This window comes from Rhinopithecus bieti, unplaced genomic scaffold (assembly GCF_001698545.2).
Source record: "Rhinopithecus bieti isolate Rb0 unplaced genomic scaffold, ASM169854v2 scaffold_14404, whole genome shotgun sequence".
Lineage (NCBI taxonomy): Eukaryota > Metazoa > Chordata > Mammalia > Primates > Cercopithecidae > Rhinopithecus > Rhinopithecus bieti.
In genome coordinates, this window is record NW_016807824.1 from 143,677 (window position 1) to 158,976 (window position 15,300).

The following is a 15,300-nucleotide window of genomic DNA, read 5'->3' on the forward strand; positions in this document are numbered from 1 at the left end:
CACCTCACCTCACCCTGGCTTAAAAATGGAAGCCCCTTGCCTGTAATCCCAGCACTTTGGGATGCCAAGGCGGGTGGATCACCTGAGGTCAGGAGTTTGAGACCAGCCTGGCCAACATGGCAAAACCCTATCTCTACTAAAAATACAAAACTTAGCCAGGTGTGGTGGTGCATACCTGTAATCTCAGCTACTCGGGAGGCTGAGGCAGGAGAATCGCTTGAGCCAGGAGGGGGAGGTTGCAGTGAGCCGAGATCACACCACTGCACCAGCCTGGGCAACAGAGTGAGACTCCATCTCAAAACAAACAAACAAAAAAAGGAAGCCCCTGCAGTCCTGGGTGAAGCAGACAGTTGGTCTCCCAGCCTTACCCTACATGGGCACCTCAAGGCCCCTCTGCTGGGGTTCCTGGGTGCTCTGAGGTACATGGTTTGAAAACCATGAGTCCAGCCCCTGTGGTCACCTCCCTGGCCTGGTTCAACCCACCTTCTCCTGTCCAGAGGCCTCTCTCCCACAGTCCAGGTCAGAGACAGTTGACCCTGGCCACCACCACTTGGGCCTGGGCAGTGGCAGTGCACACTATACCCCAGGGACCCCGGATGGTCATCCAGTGGCCAGGACTCAAAGGAAGAGAGAGGATGGGGGAGGGAGACATGGAAAAAGACTGCCTAGCTACCTACAGCAGGGACACCAACCCAGCCTGCATCAGGGCTGGCCTTCCTGGGAGTGCTGGGATCTACAAAACGGTGGAGGGGGTGTGCAGGGACACCCGGGGCAGGGTACCTGCGTATAGTGAATGGATAAAGGAGTGAACAAGGGAGCCGACTGTGCAAGGACAGACCACAGGGGTGCAGGCTTGGGTGGTGGCCTGGGGATGCCCATGGGGTCTGGCGTGAGGTTATGCACTCAAATGGGGGCCAGACAGGAGGAAAGGTGACCAGGGAGAGGGAGGCCAGATCTCCAGAGGGTAGACATACTGAGGACCCTGAATGCTGGGAGTCCGGTCTAGAGGCCAGACCGGTTGGATCCAGTGGACACATCGACAGGTGGTCGTAAGCATGAGGAACTCTCTCTCCACCCACCTCCACCAGTGCCCAAAAGGACCTGGTGATTTCTTTAAATTGAGGTGTATTTTGTACAGCAAAATGGAAGACCCTAAGTGCATGGCTCAATTCGTTCTGATGTGAAGCACTCATGTAACCAACATACCAGTTAAACATAGAGCACTTCAGCCAGGCTGGCCCGGCAGAGCTTCCCTGATGACAGGCACATTACCTATCTAACTGTCCCATTCAGGGTAGCCACGGGCCACACATGAAGCATGGCTGGTGCCACTGAAGGGCTGAGTTTTACATTTCTTGTATTTTAATTAATTTTAAACTTAATTACATTAATTTAAAAGACACAGATGTCGAATGCCTTTTGCCAAAGCAGAGCACAGCCTGGGAGCTGTTGGGACCTAGAAAACAAGGAGTGAGGTCGCCACGGTGCTGACTCTCCCACGGATGAGTGTTGCCTGGTCTTGAGTTCAGATTGGGGGATGCGGAGGGCTCCAGGAACATCTCACGGTTGAGCCCCTCCTCCCCACGTGCTCACGGGAGCCCATGCCTTTGGTTTTCTGAGCAGGGTGGCACCCTAGAGGCGGCTTTCATTTGTTTATTCACTCTCCTATTGATGGATGCTTGGGTGGCGTCCAAGTTCCTGCTCTCAGGCTCAAAGGCCTGGGAAGATTCCTGAACACATCTCACTGTGGACACGTGTTTACATCTAGGGGTACATAGCCAAAAGCGGGCCTGTGGGCTGGCAGGATGGGTCTGAGTTCCACAGTGATTTCTGTGCTAGGTCACGCCTACATCCCAGAAACCAGGTCTCCTTCTCCAATCCTAAAGCCAAAGGCATCCCTCCTCTGGGCAGTCCCCACCTGACCCAGTACCCGGCCTGAATTCTCAGGTTCTAGCCCTCAGTCCCCCAATGGGCTCCAGGTCAACCTGGTGTGAACGAGGCCCAGGCAGTTATACTGAGCAGGAATGCGGGGCTGCATCATGTCCTATTACAGATCTGGGCAACTTGGATTCTGAGCTGAGTATTGGGGGTAGGGCAGGTCAGGTTCCTGGCCTTGTAAAATCAGATTTCCAGATAAAACATACAGAAAAACACATAGATGATATCAAAACATCTAGAAAAATTAAATAGCCAGCATTGAGTATTTATTCCGCACACAGCATTGTGTCAAGCACTTCATGTATAACATACAGGCTTAAGAGCTGGGCAAGGTGGCTCATGCCTGTAATCCCAGCACTTTGGGAGGCTCTAGCAGGAGGTCACTTGAGGCCAGGAGTTTGGGACCAGCCTGGGCAACATAGCAGGTCCTTGTCTCTACAAAATGTAAAAATAAAAATTAGCTGGCTGTGGTGGTGTGTGCCTGTAGTCCCAGCTAATCTGGAGGCTTCAGTGAACCATGATCACACCACTGCACTCCAGCCTGGGCAACAAAGTGTGATCCTATCTCAAAAAAAAAAAACAAAACAATTAGAAGGCATAGTTTATGAACATTATTTTAGAGGCCATAGAGAATCTTTAATTGGAAATTTAAGTAAAAATTATCTTACTTGCAAAATAAGATATCGGATTTCCTTCATGGTGGAAGCTGCGTCTCGCCCACCCCCCCCACCCCGAATGCACTTGAGGCCCCAGAGCAAAGGGTCTGTAGCCTGCTCATCTGTGTCGCTGTCCCAGCCCCACACTCACCGCCGGGTCTTGCCCTCTGCAGGTCGCTGGCTGTCGGGCCACAGTATTCCTCCCTGGGCTCACAGCCCATCCTGTGTGCCAGCATTCCAGGCCTGGTCCCCAAGCAGCTCCGCTTCTGCAGGAACTACGTGGAGATCATGCCCAGCGTGGCCGAGGGCATCAAGATTGGCATCCAGGAGTGCCAGCACCAGTTCCGCGGCCGCCGGTGGAACTGCACCACCGTCCATGACAGCCTGGCCATCTTCGGGCCTGTGCTGGACAAAGGTACGAGAGTGGTCTGGGGGAGGGCAGATGAGTCTGGAGTGGGACAGAGTCTCCCGCCTGGCGCAGCCTGACATTCTCATCTGTGCACACGGTGGGAACAGCGCCTCACGCGGACGCTAGGGTCCTTCTCGCTTACTGCCAGGAAGACGATCTGGGGCTGAAGCAGGACTGAGCCCGCGGGGTTATTCGGGTATCCCTCCTCCTTCTGCTCCCTGGACAGGAAAGCGGGCATTCTAGGGTGACTCCAACCATGGCCAGCGGCGGGGTTGCTCCCAGGAGCCAGGGCACAGGCCAGGCTTGCAGAGGAAATACACAAACTGAAAGACCTACAAGAAGGGAGAGGTTTGGAGGCACGCTGGAGGAGAAAGAGAAACAGAGAGAAAGACAGAGAGAGACAGAGAGAGAGAGAGACAGAGACACAGAGAGAGACAGAGACACAGAGAGAGACAGAGACACAGACACACACAGAGAGGAACAGTGAGATGGAGAAAAAGACAGAAAGATGCAGAGAGTGACAGAGACACACACAGAGACAGACAGACAAAGACACACAGAGAGGGAGACAGAGAGGGACACAGAGACCAAAAGAGAAAGACACAGAGGAACAGAGAGACAGAGACACAAAGATGCAGAGAGACAGAGAGATAGAAATAGAAAGAGAGAGTCAAAGAGTGACAGAGAGAGACACACAGAGAGAAACTGAGAGACAGGGAGACAAAGGCGGCGAGAACATGGGCAAGATTAAAACTTTAGCATCTTTTATAAAAAAGTTGAGGTGAAATTCACATACCAGAAAGTCCGCAATTTTAAAGTATCCAATTCAGTAGCATTTGGTATACTCACAGAATTGTGCAACCATCACCTGCCTAGTTCCAAAACATCTTCATCAGCCAAAAAGGAAACCTGTGCCCATTAAGCAGCCATTCCCGTTCTTCTCCATTCCATAACCCCTGGCACCCACCGCCTGCCTTCTCCCCTGTGATTTAGCTACTCTGCCTGTTTAAGAAACGGCATCGCTCAATATTTTGTGTCTGGCTTTTTTTCACTAAGCGTGTTGATTCACCTGCACTGTGGACAGTTTCAGCACTTCATTCCTGTTCATGGCTTAATAATATTCCATTGCATGGATGGAGCACACTTGTTTATTCATTCTTCAGGCTGATGCACATCAGTGTGGTCTCCACCTTTTGGCTGCTGTGAATAATGCTACTGTGGCCTTTTCTTGGACATGCATGTGTTTGAACACCTTTTTTCACACCTTTTGGTTTCTGTATCTAGGATTGGAATTGCTGGGTCACAGGGTAATTCTGTTTTGCTTTGCTTGACCTGGGAGGTCAAGGCTGCAATGTGCTGGAACCATCACACTATTTTCCACAGTAGTTGCACCATTTTATATTCCTACCAGTATTGTTTGAGGGTTCCAGCTTCATCCTCACTGACACACTGTTATCTGGTGTTTGTATTTCTTACTTCCAGCCATTCTAGAGTGTGAAGTAGAACCTCCTTCTGATTTCAGTTTGCACTTCCCTGATGACTGATGATGCCAAGCACCGTTTCATGGGCTTTGGGGCCAGCTGTAGACCTTCTTTGAAATGTTTAGTCAAGTCCTTTGCCCATTTTTAAATTGGATTCTTTGTCTTTGTGTTGTTGAGTTGTGAGTGTTCTTTATATATTGTGGATACTGGACGTGCATTAGATGTATGATTGGTGAATATTTCTCTCTCATTGTGTAGTTTTTTTCATTTTTGTGAGAGTGTCCTTTGATATGCAAAATGTTTTAATTTTGGTGAAATCCAATTTATTTAGATGTCATATTGAAGCAAGAATTAGCTAACCTAAGGTCACAAAGATTCACACTATGTTTTCTTCAAAGAACCTAATAGTTTGTCTTTTACATTGAAGTATTTGATCTATTTTGAGCTCATCTTTGTATGTGGTATGAGGTAGGAATCCAACCACATTTTTTTGCGCATGGAAATTCAGTTATTCCAGTACTTTCTATTGAAAAAACTGTTCTTTTTCCCATCAAATGGTCTTGGCACCCTTGCTGAAAATCAATTGCTCATAGACGTATAGGTTTCTGGACTCTCAATTCCAGTCTATTGGTCTATATGTCTGTCTGTCACCAATACCACACTATTTTGATTATTGTAGCTTTGTGGTATGTTTTGAAATTGGGAAGAGTAAGTTTTCCAACTTTGTTCTTTCTTTTCCAGATTGTTTGGAGGGGACAGGAAAAAAGATTGTTTTGGCTATTTGGGGTCCCTTTCAACTATATGCAAATTTTAGGAGCAGTTTTTCCATTTGTGAAAAAAAATGCTGCTGGGATTTTCATGGGGATTTCATTGATTCTGTAGGTTGCCTTGAGAAGCATTGCCTCCTTAACAATATTAAGTCCTTTAATCCAGGAGCTCAGAATCTTTCCATTTATTTAGGTCTTCTTCTTTAATTTTGTTTTTTTGTTTTGCTTTGTTTTGTTTGTTTGTTTGTTTTTTGAGACAAGATCTCACTCTGTTGCTCATGTTGCTCAGGCTGGAGTGCAGTGGCATGATCACGGCTCATTGCAGCCTTGACCTTCCAGGTTCAAGTGATCCTCCTGCTTTAGCCTCCCAAGTAGCTGGGACTATAGGCATGTGCCACTATGCCCCTGTGATTTTTGTATTTTTTGTAGAGATGAGGTTTTGCTATGTTGGCCAGACTGGTCTCTAACTCCTGGGCTGAAGCAATCCGCCCGCCCTGGCCTCCCAAAGTGTTGGGATTACAGGGCATGAGCCACTGTGCCCAGCTTCTGTAATTTCTTTCAGCCATGTTTTGTAGTTTTTAGGGTATGAGTTGTGTACCTCCATGGTTAATGTATTCCTAAGTACTTTTTTTCTTTTTGATGCTATTGTCAATGGAATCATTTTTTTTTTTTTTTTTTTTTTTTTTTTTTTTTTTTTTTGGTTTGAGACAGTGTCTGTCTCTGTCGCCTAGGCTGGAGTGCAGTGGCACCATCTTGGCTCACTGCACTTCTATCTCCCAGGCTCAAGTAATTCTCCTGCCTCAGCTTCCTGAGTAGCCATGCTTGGCTAATTTTTTGTATTTTTTTTTTTTTTTTTTTTTTATTGTAGAGATGGAGGGCTCCCTATGTTGCCCAGGCTGGTCTTGAACTTCTGGGCTCAAGCAATCCTCCCACCTCGGCCTTCCAAAGTGCCCGTAACCACAGGCATGAGCCACTGTGACCAGCTTGTAATTGTTTTCTAAATTTTTTTTCAGATTTTCCATTGTTAATATATAGAAATACAACTTTTTAATCAAAAAATACATTTTTTTGAGTTTTGATCCTCAACTGTAACCCTGCTTAATTTGTTTGTTAGCTTTGAGAGGGTTTTGGTGAATTGTGTAGAATTTTCTACATATAGGTTGATGTCATCTGTGGATGGAAACTGCTGCCTTTCTTCCTTTCTTATTTGGATGTCTTTTATTTCTTTTTCTTTCCTGATTGCTCTGGCTAGGACTTCCAGTGCTATGTTGAACAGAAATGGTAAAAGTGGGCATCCTTCCCTTGTTCCTGATCTTAGGGTGAAAACTTTGAGCTGCCTGCATATATGGTGTTGGCTGCATGTTTTTCTTTATTTATTCTTATTTATTTATTTTTAATTTCTATTTCAATAACTTTTGGGGTACAAGTGTTTTTTTGTTACATGGACGAATTGTTAGTGGTGAACTGAGATTTTAGTGCACCCCTCACCTAAATAATGTACATTGTACCCAATATGTAGTGTTTTATCCCTAGCTTCCCTCCCAACCTCCCTCTTCTGAGTCTCCAATGTCCGTGATATCACTCTGTCTGCCTTTGTGTTCTCATAGCTTATCTCCCACTTATAAGTAAGAACATAGGATATTTGGTTATTTAACTTAGAATAATGGCTTCCGGCTCCATCCAAATTACTGCAAACGACATTATTTCGTTCCTGTTAATGTCTGAGTAGTATTCCATGGTGTATATATACCACATTTTCTTTATTTTCTTTTATTTTTTTTTTGAGATAGAGTCTCGCTCTGTCATCCAGCCTGGAGTGCAGTGGTGCGATCTCAGCTCACTGCAACCTCTACCTCCTGGTTTCAAGTGATTCTCCTGCCTCAGCCTCCAGAGTAGCTGCGACTACAGGCGCCTGCCACCAAGCCTCACTAATTTTTGTTTTTTCAGTACAGACAGGGTTTCATCATGTTGGGCTGGTCCTGACTTCCTGACATCAGATGATCCACCTGCCTCAGCCTCCGTAAGTGCTGAGATTATAGGCGTGAGCCACCGTGCCTGGCCTTATACACCACATTTTCTTTATCCACTCGTGAGTTGATGGGCACTTAGGCTGCAATTGGGAATTGTGCTGCTGTGAACATATGTGTGAAAGTGTCTTTTTCATATAATAACTTCTTTTCCTTTGGGTAGATACCCAGTAGTGGGATTGCTAGATTGAATGAGAACTACTTCAGCTCTTTAAGGAATCACCATACTGTTTTCCACAATGGTTGAACTAACTGACATTCCTACCAGTAGTGTATAAGCATCCTCTTTTCCCCACATCCACACCAACATCTATTATTTTTTTATTTTTTAATAATGACGTCCTTGCAAGAGTAAGGTGGTATCTCGTTGTGGTTTTAATTTGTGTTTCCCTGATGATTAGTGATGTTGAGCATTTTTACCTATGTTTGTTAGCCATTTGTATATCTTATTTTGAGAATGTCTATTCATGTCCCTTACCCACTTTTTAATGGGATTATTTGTTTTTTCTTGCTGATTTGTTTGAATTCCTTGTCAATTCTGGATATAAGCCCTTTGTCAAATGCATGGTTTGTGAATATTTTCTCCCACTCTGTGGGTTGTCTGTTTACTCTGATGGCTATTTATTTTTGTGTGCAGAAGCTTTTTTAATTCAATTAGTCCCATTTATTTATTTTTATTTTTGTTGCATTTGTTTTGGGGCTCTTAGTCATGAATTATTTGCCTAGGCTGATGTCTAGAAGGGTTTTTCCAATGTTGTCTTCTAGAATTTTATAGCTTCAGGTCTTAGATTTAAGTCTTTGATCCATCTGGAGTTGATTTTTGCATAAGGTGAGAGATGAGCATCAAGTTTCATTCTCCTACATGTGGTTCGCCAGTTTCCCCAGCACCAATTATTAATTAGGGTGACTTTTTTCAATTAATGCTTTGTCAAAGATCAGTTGTCTGTACATTTTTGGCTTTATTTCTGGGTTCTCTATTCTGTTCCATTGGTCTATGTGCCTACTTTTACACAAATTCAATGCTGTTTTGGTCACCATGACCTTGTAGTATAACTTGAAGCTTGCTTCAAATTAGTATAGTAGTATAATTAGTAGTATAATTTGGTTTTGCTTAGGATTGCTTTGGTTATTCGGAATCTTTTTTGGTTCCATATAATTTTTTTTTTTTTTTTTTTTTTTTTTTTTTTTTGAGATGGAGTCTCACTCTGTTGCCCAGGCTAGAGTACAGTGGAGCGATCTCGGCTCACTGCAACCTCTGCCTCCCAGGTTCAAGCCATCTCCTGGATTCCCTGCCTCAGCCTCCCAAGTAACTGGGAGTGCAGGCGTGTGCCACAACACCTGGCTAATTTTTTGTTGTTGCTGTTTTTGTTTTTTGTATTTTTAATAGAGACGGAGTTTTGCCATGTTAGTCAGGCTGGTCTCAAACTCCTGACCGCAAGTGATCCACCCACCTTAGTCTCTCAAAGTGCTGGGATTACAGGCTTAAGCCACCACACCCGGCTGGTTCCATATAAATTTTAGGATTGTTTTTCCTAATTCTGTGAAAAATGATGTTGGCATTTTGATGGGAATTGCCTTGAAGCTGTAGATTGCTTTGGGCAGTATTGTCATGTTCACAATATTGATTCTTACTGTCCATGAGCATGGGATGTGTTTCTGTTTGTTTGTGTTGTCTTTGATTTTTTTCAGCAGTGTTGGCTGCAGGTTTTTCACAAATGCCCTTTATCCAGTTGCCCCAGGTGGCAGTGGCTTTATTTAACTTTCAAGGTTTTCAAAGACCACCCTTCAATTAGCCACTGCTCCATCCTGAGAGAGTTCTGAGTTAAGCAAAACGAATTTTTTTTTACCCAAACAGGTTAAAACAGACAAACAGTTCCTTGGGGAAAAGGTCTCCTCCACTCCCTCCAGAACTATCCACCTGCCCGGGGAACACTGGCCTTCACTGTCCCAGGGAGGCTTGTGGGCACCACCACATGAAAACACCACCAGGCTCTCCTAGCAAGTCAAGGTCACCATTTCCTCAAGTTGACATTCACTGGGTTGCGGTGACCCTTTGACTACTTTCCAGAGAGCTAACAATGTCGGTACTAACCATTTGTGTCTAATTTTTTGGAGGGCCCTCGGAGCTTCCTTTTGGGTTCCAGGCTGTATTCTGGGCTAGAGGACATAGATCCCACCACTCGATGGAGCATCAAGGTCACTTTGGGAGACCAGCATGTAGGGCGGAATGTGCATAGTACCATCCACCCCAGGGTGGCCCAGCACAGTCCTGCTGGCCGAGGCAGGGCCCAGGGGACCACAGCTGTGCTGAGCATGTGATCAGCAAGCCGAGGAGACCATGGAGACCACGGTGCCGAAGGAAGACTACTCAGACAAAGACGAGATAGGTCATACTGGGAAAGTCCTCCCAGGAACCTTGCAGTCCTGAGGGTCCTGCTGGCAGAATGCCCAAGGCCACAGTTCATCTCACTTCTCTACAAATCTGCTTCCCTGCTGGCTCCCTCATTTTATAACAGACAACCCCAGTTTTCTGTTGCTCAGGTCAAAAACCCTGGGCCCTTGGCTGCCACCTTACCCTCCTCCCTGTCCTCCCTGCAAGAGTATGAATACTTGTGTCCCTCCCTCATTCCTACACTGAAATCCTCACCCACAGGTGATGGTGTTAGGAAGTGGGGCCTTTGGGAGGTGGTCAGGTCATGAGGGTAAAGCCTCATGAGTGGGATCAGTGCCACTGAGGCCGAGGTGGGAGGATTGCTTGAGGCCAGGAGTTAACGACCAGCCTGGGAAACATAGCAAGACCCCATCTTTGCAAAAAATAAGTTAACATATACTAGTGAAGCACGATGGTGCATGCCTGTAGTCCTAGCTACTCAGGAAGGGTCACTTGAGTCCAGGTTGAGGCTACAATGAGTCATGATGGCACCACTGTGCTCCAGCTTGGGCAACAGAATGAGACCCTGTCTCTGAAAAATATAAAAATAAAAATAAATACACTGGGTGCGGTGGCTCGCGCCTGAAATCCCAGCACTTTGGGAGGTGGAGGCAGGCAGATCACTTGAGGTCAGGAGTTCGAGACCAGCCTGGCTAACATGGTGAAACCCCATTTCTACTAAAACACAAAAAAATTAGCCAAGGATGGTGGCGGACGTCTGTAATCCCAGCTAGTCGGGAGGCTGAGGCATGAGAATCACTTGAACCCTGGAGGCAGAGGTTTCAGTGAGCCAAGATCACATCACTGCATTCCAGCCTGGGCAACAGAGTAAGACTCCATCTCAAAAAAAAAAAAAAAAAAAGGAAAATATAAATAAATAAACAAATAATAAATAAATAAATAAAAAGGAACCTCTCAGTCCTTCCACCACACATATACTGACCCAGTGAGAAAGAGAGGTCTATGAACCAGGAGACGCCCTCGCCGGGCACCAAACCTGCCAGTGCCTTGCCCTTGGACTTGTGCTGTTCATGAGCTCCCTGGCTATGGTGTTTTGTTAGAGCAGCTCGCACGAACTGAGACACTCCCTGTGTCTTCCAGCCCCACTGGCCTCTTGGCTGCTTCTCAAACACCAAGCATGATGCCCCTCCCTCCCACCTTTGCACTTTGCAGCCCCTCTGCCAGGAATACCCTTTCTACTGTTGTAATTCCCACAGGCCCTCTCAGGAGTGTCCCCCATGCTTGCTCCTATCCCCTCACCCTGCTTCACAGCCTCTGGTCAGCCCCATGAGCTGATGATTCTGTGGAAGGAGAGCATGGCCTTGCTCAGCCCCTGCAGCCAAATGCAAAGGAAGACCACAAGTCCTCTGAAGAGGAGATGCCTGGCTCTGGGGGGCCTGCCCTGACCAGGAGAGCCTCCAAGTGCGCAGCTGACACTACCTCCAGGGCTGGCGGGGCCTGGCTGAGGCCGTCCATGGGCAGGAGCCCTCCAACATCCAGCAGTCATGGCCATACCCCAGCCCCAATCATGGGCCTGTGTCCTTCAGGCGTGGGGAAGGCACTGTGGGGCAGAGAGTGGGGACAAGAGGGTCAGGCTCAGAGTCCGGGCACTGGTCACTGTGGGATAAGGAGGATGTCCCTGAGGGACAAGTCAGGGTCCACGTAGGAGAAGAAACTGGAACTTGGGGAGCTCGGACGGTGGCCTTCCTATGACCTTGAGTGAGAGGCAGCTCACTTCCGGGAGCTTCAGCCTCCCATTTGTATAATGGAAGAATGCTTACAGCTTGTCAGACCTCACAGACCTGCTGGTCGGGGAAATACACCACGCAGCTCCCCTGGAGACAGCTGCCAGGGTGCACAGAAATAAGGTCCCAGGGCTGTGCAGCTCATCGAGCGTGTCCAAGGGTGTGTGTGATGTGTGATGCATTGTGCGTATGTGAGTGTGCATGTGCATGGGGATGTGGTGTGATGTGTCATGTGTGTGCATGGTGTGGGGTGTGTGCATGTGCATGTGTGTGCATGTGTATGTGTCAGGTGTAGTGAATGTATATGTGGTTTGGTGGATACATGTGCCTGTGCATGGGTGTATGTGGATGTGCGTGTGCACGTGTGCATGTGGCTGTGGCATGCATGGGCATGTCTATGTGTGCATGTGATGCAATTGCTGCCTGCTAGGGTTCCTGGGCTGTCCTGTAGCCAGTGGTGGCACAGAGGGAGGCGTGGGCAACATATACACTGCAAAAGGCCAAGAGCACCAGACTGGGCCCTGTGCCATGTGGTTGCTGGCTCCAGAGCCAGGATGGGGTGCTTAGGGCTGCCCACTCCCCCTCTGAGAAGGAAACATGGATTTTAGGAAGAAAGCAGGAAGCCTGTCCTGCTTAGAGCCATACCAGGTGATGGAGGAAGGCTGTGCTGCATGGGGTCAGAGGGCAACATGCCATTCCCTAAAGCCCTGCTACCCTCAGGCATCTTTAGGATATTCCATTGTCCTCCAGAATGTCAGGGTGTCTCTCACTTGTGGAAGAGGAGAGGACATCTCACTTGTGGAAGGGGGGAAGGCTCCTGCCCATAGACGGCATCAGCTCACTGACTCCCAACCTGGACATCTGAGCCCGGCTGGAGGCCAGGAGGAAGCTAGCCTCATGAGTCATACATTCAGGAAACCTTGGGTCTATCCTCCAAGCTGAGCCTTGGGGAACCTGTGCCATCGCTGTCTGGATTAATCGGACCACGCCCATGGAAAGGCACAGATCTGCACAGATGGGAATCTGAGCCAGCAGATTGGCTGGGGGACCAGCCAGCTGAATGCAAAGCCCCAAAGTCAGTGAACAGCACTGGGTCCCAAACCTAATTGCACCTCCAGCTGCTTCGAGAACAGGCCTATGAACGAGTGCTGATCTGGAGCCTGGTCATATACCAGAACTTCCTTCCCTTTTATGGCTGAGTAATAGTCCATTTGTATGGATAGACTATATTTTGTTTACCCATTCACTCATTGATAGGCATTTGGGTTTTTTCAATTTCTTGACTATTATAAATAATGCTTTTTGTGTGAATGTGTATTTTCAGTTCTCTCTGGTATATACCTAGGAGCAGAATTGGGTCATAGAGGAACTCCCTGCTTAACTTTTTGAGGAACTGTCAAACTATTCCAAAGTGTCTGCACCATTTTACATTCCCATCAGCAGGGTCTGAGGATTTTGATTTCTGCACATCTTCACCAGCACTTGTTATTTTCTGCTTGCTGGTTTTGTTCTAGCCATCCTAGTGGGTGTGAAGCATTGTCTCATTGAGGTTTTCATTTGCATTTCCCTGATACCTAAGGATGTTGCGTATCTTTTCATGTGCTCATTGGCCATTTGCCTTTCTTCCTTGTAGTAATGTCTATTCCATTCTTCCACTCACATTTTAATTGGGTTGTTTGTCTTTTTGTCATTGAGTTGTAAGAGTGCTTTATATAGTCTGCATTCAAGTCCCTTAGCCAATACATGATTTGCAAATATTTTCCCCCATTCCACGGGTTGTCTTTTCACTTGCTTGATGGTGTCCTTTGAGGCATGCAAGATTTTAATTTTGATGAATTCCAAATTATCAGTTTTTTCTTTGATTCCTTGGCTTTTGATGCCATATCTAAGAGACCATTGCCTAACCCAAGCTCACAAAGATCTACTCTTAATTAGTTTTTTTAAAAAATATATATAAGAGTTTTAGAGTTTTAGCTCTTACATCTCGGTCTTTATTTTAATTTTCATAGACGAGGTGAGGCAGGGATCTAATCACATTCTTTTGCATGTGGAAATCCAGTTATTCCAGCACCATCTGTTGCAGACTGTTCTTTCCCCTTTGAATAGTCCTGGCACCTTTACTGCAAATCAGTTGGCCCTAGATGTATGAATTTATTTCTGGGCTCTTTATTCTATTCCATTGTTCCAAATTTCTGTCTTTATGCCAGTGTCACACTGTTTTGATTATTATAGTTTTGTAGTGTTTTGAAATTACAACATGTGAGTCCTCCTGCTCATCTTTCTTTTCAAGGTTATTTTGACTATTTGGAAGCAATTACAGTTCCATATCACTTTTAGGATTAGCTCATCAATTTCTGCAAAAAACAAAGCTTAGATTTTTAGAAATTGTGTTGAATGCGTAGATCAGTTTGGGAAATACTGTTCTAATATTATGTCTTCTGATCCATGAACATAGGATATCTTCCCATTTAGGTCTAATTTCTTTCATGACATTTTGTAGTTTTCAGCATACAAATCTTGCACTTCTTTTGTTAAATGTATTCCTAAGTATTCTATTCTTTTTGATGCTGTTGTGAATGAAATTGTTTTATTAATCTCATTTTTAAATTATTTGTCACTAGTGTATAGAAACACAAATGAAGCCGGGTGCAGTGGCTCATGCCTGTAATCCCAGCACTCTGGGAGACCAAGACAGGGAGATCATTTGAGGTCAGGGGCTCAAGACCACCCTGGCCAACATGATAAAACCCTGTCTCTACTAAAAATACAAAAATTAGCCAGGCATGGTGGTGCACACCTGTAGTCCCAGCTACTCAGGAAGCTGAGGAACAACAGTCCCTTAAGCCCAGGAGGCGGAGGTTAAATGAGCTGAGATCACCACTGCACTCCAGCCTGGGCAACAGAGTGAGACTCTGTCTCAAAAACACACACACACATATGTGCATGCGCACGCGCACACACACACACACACACACACACACACACACACACAAATGATTTTTAATATGAATCTTGTACTCTGTAACCTTGCTGGAGTTGTTTATCAGTTCTAATATATTTTTTATTTGCAGATTCTTTAGGGCGTTCTACATATAAGATAGTTTTATTTCTTCCTTCCTATCTGGATGCACTTTGTTCATTTTTCTTCCTTAATTGCCCTGGCCAGAGCCTCCGGTTCCATGATGAATAGCAGAGTTGAGAGTGGACAAACAGCTTTCAGTCTTTCACCACCGGATAGGATGTTAGCTGCAGGTAGGCCCATCTTGCTCTTGAACTTAGTAGTGCTAGATGTGAGAAAACTTTGTTCACATAAATAAATAGATAAAATGGGAGCACTTAGTTATCATGCATATCTCAATTCTTTGAATGTTTTAGAGTTATGTATGCCAAAAATCACATGGTGGCCTATCATCAAAATGTGGAAAAAGCCTATCAGCACATGACTCAGTTAGGTCCTCCTTAAAGTTTAAGGAAAACAGGGATTTAAAGGTGCCTGATTTTCACAAGTCCCAGTCATTATCGATAGCTCCCACTCTTGGTTTCTGGGAGAAACTCCCTAGGGTTTGGCATACTCCAGGAAGATCCAGGAGTCTCCTGGAACAAGAGCTGGGACCCTTGGGGGGGGTCTCCCATGGGTCTGGTGTGTGACAGCATCCTGATAGCACATGCCACAGGTATACATGTGGTGCAAATGTACACAGTCAGTCCCCTGTGAAAGCACAGAGATGCACTCTGCCACATAGCACATGCTTAGAAATGATGTGTTAAGTCAGTGACCTAAGGACAATGGTGCATGCCTCAGGGAATCCCAAGAGGGCTTCCCAGGGGAGGTGGCCCCTGGGCTGA

General features: G+C 46.1%; 1 protein-coding gene across 1 annotated transcript in view; it reads left to right on the forward strand.

The window, feature by feature from the left end:
* WNT3A (Wnt family member 3A) overlaps nt 1–15,300 on the forward strand; it is a 54,344-nt gene that overhangs the window by 13,084 nt on the left and 25,960 nt on the right. The window contains exon 2 of the mRNA XM_017883819.1: nt 2,768–3,009. Within this exon, the coding sequence (XP_017739308.1) occupies nt 2,768–3,009 (242 nt within the window). The remainder of the gene's footprint in view (nt 1–2,767; nt 3,010–15,300) is intronic.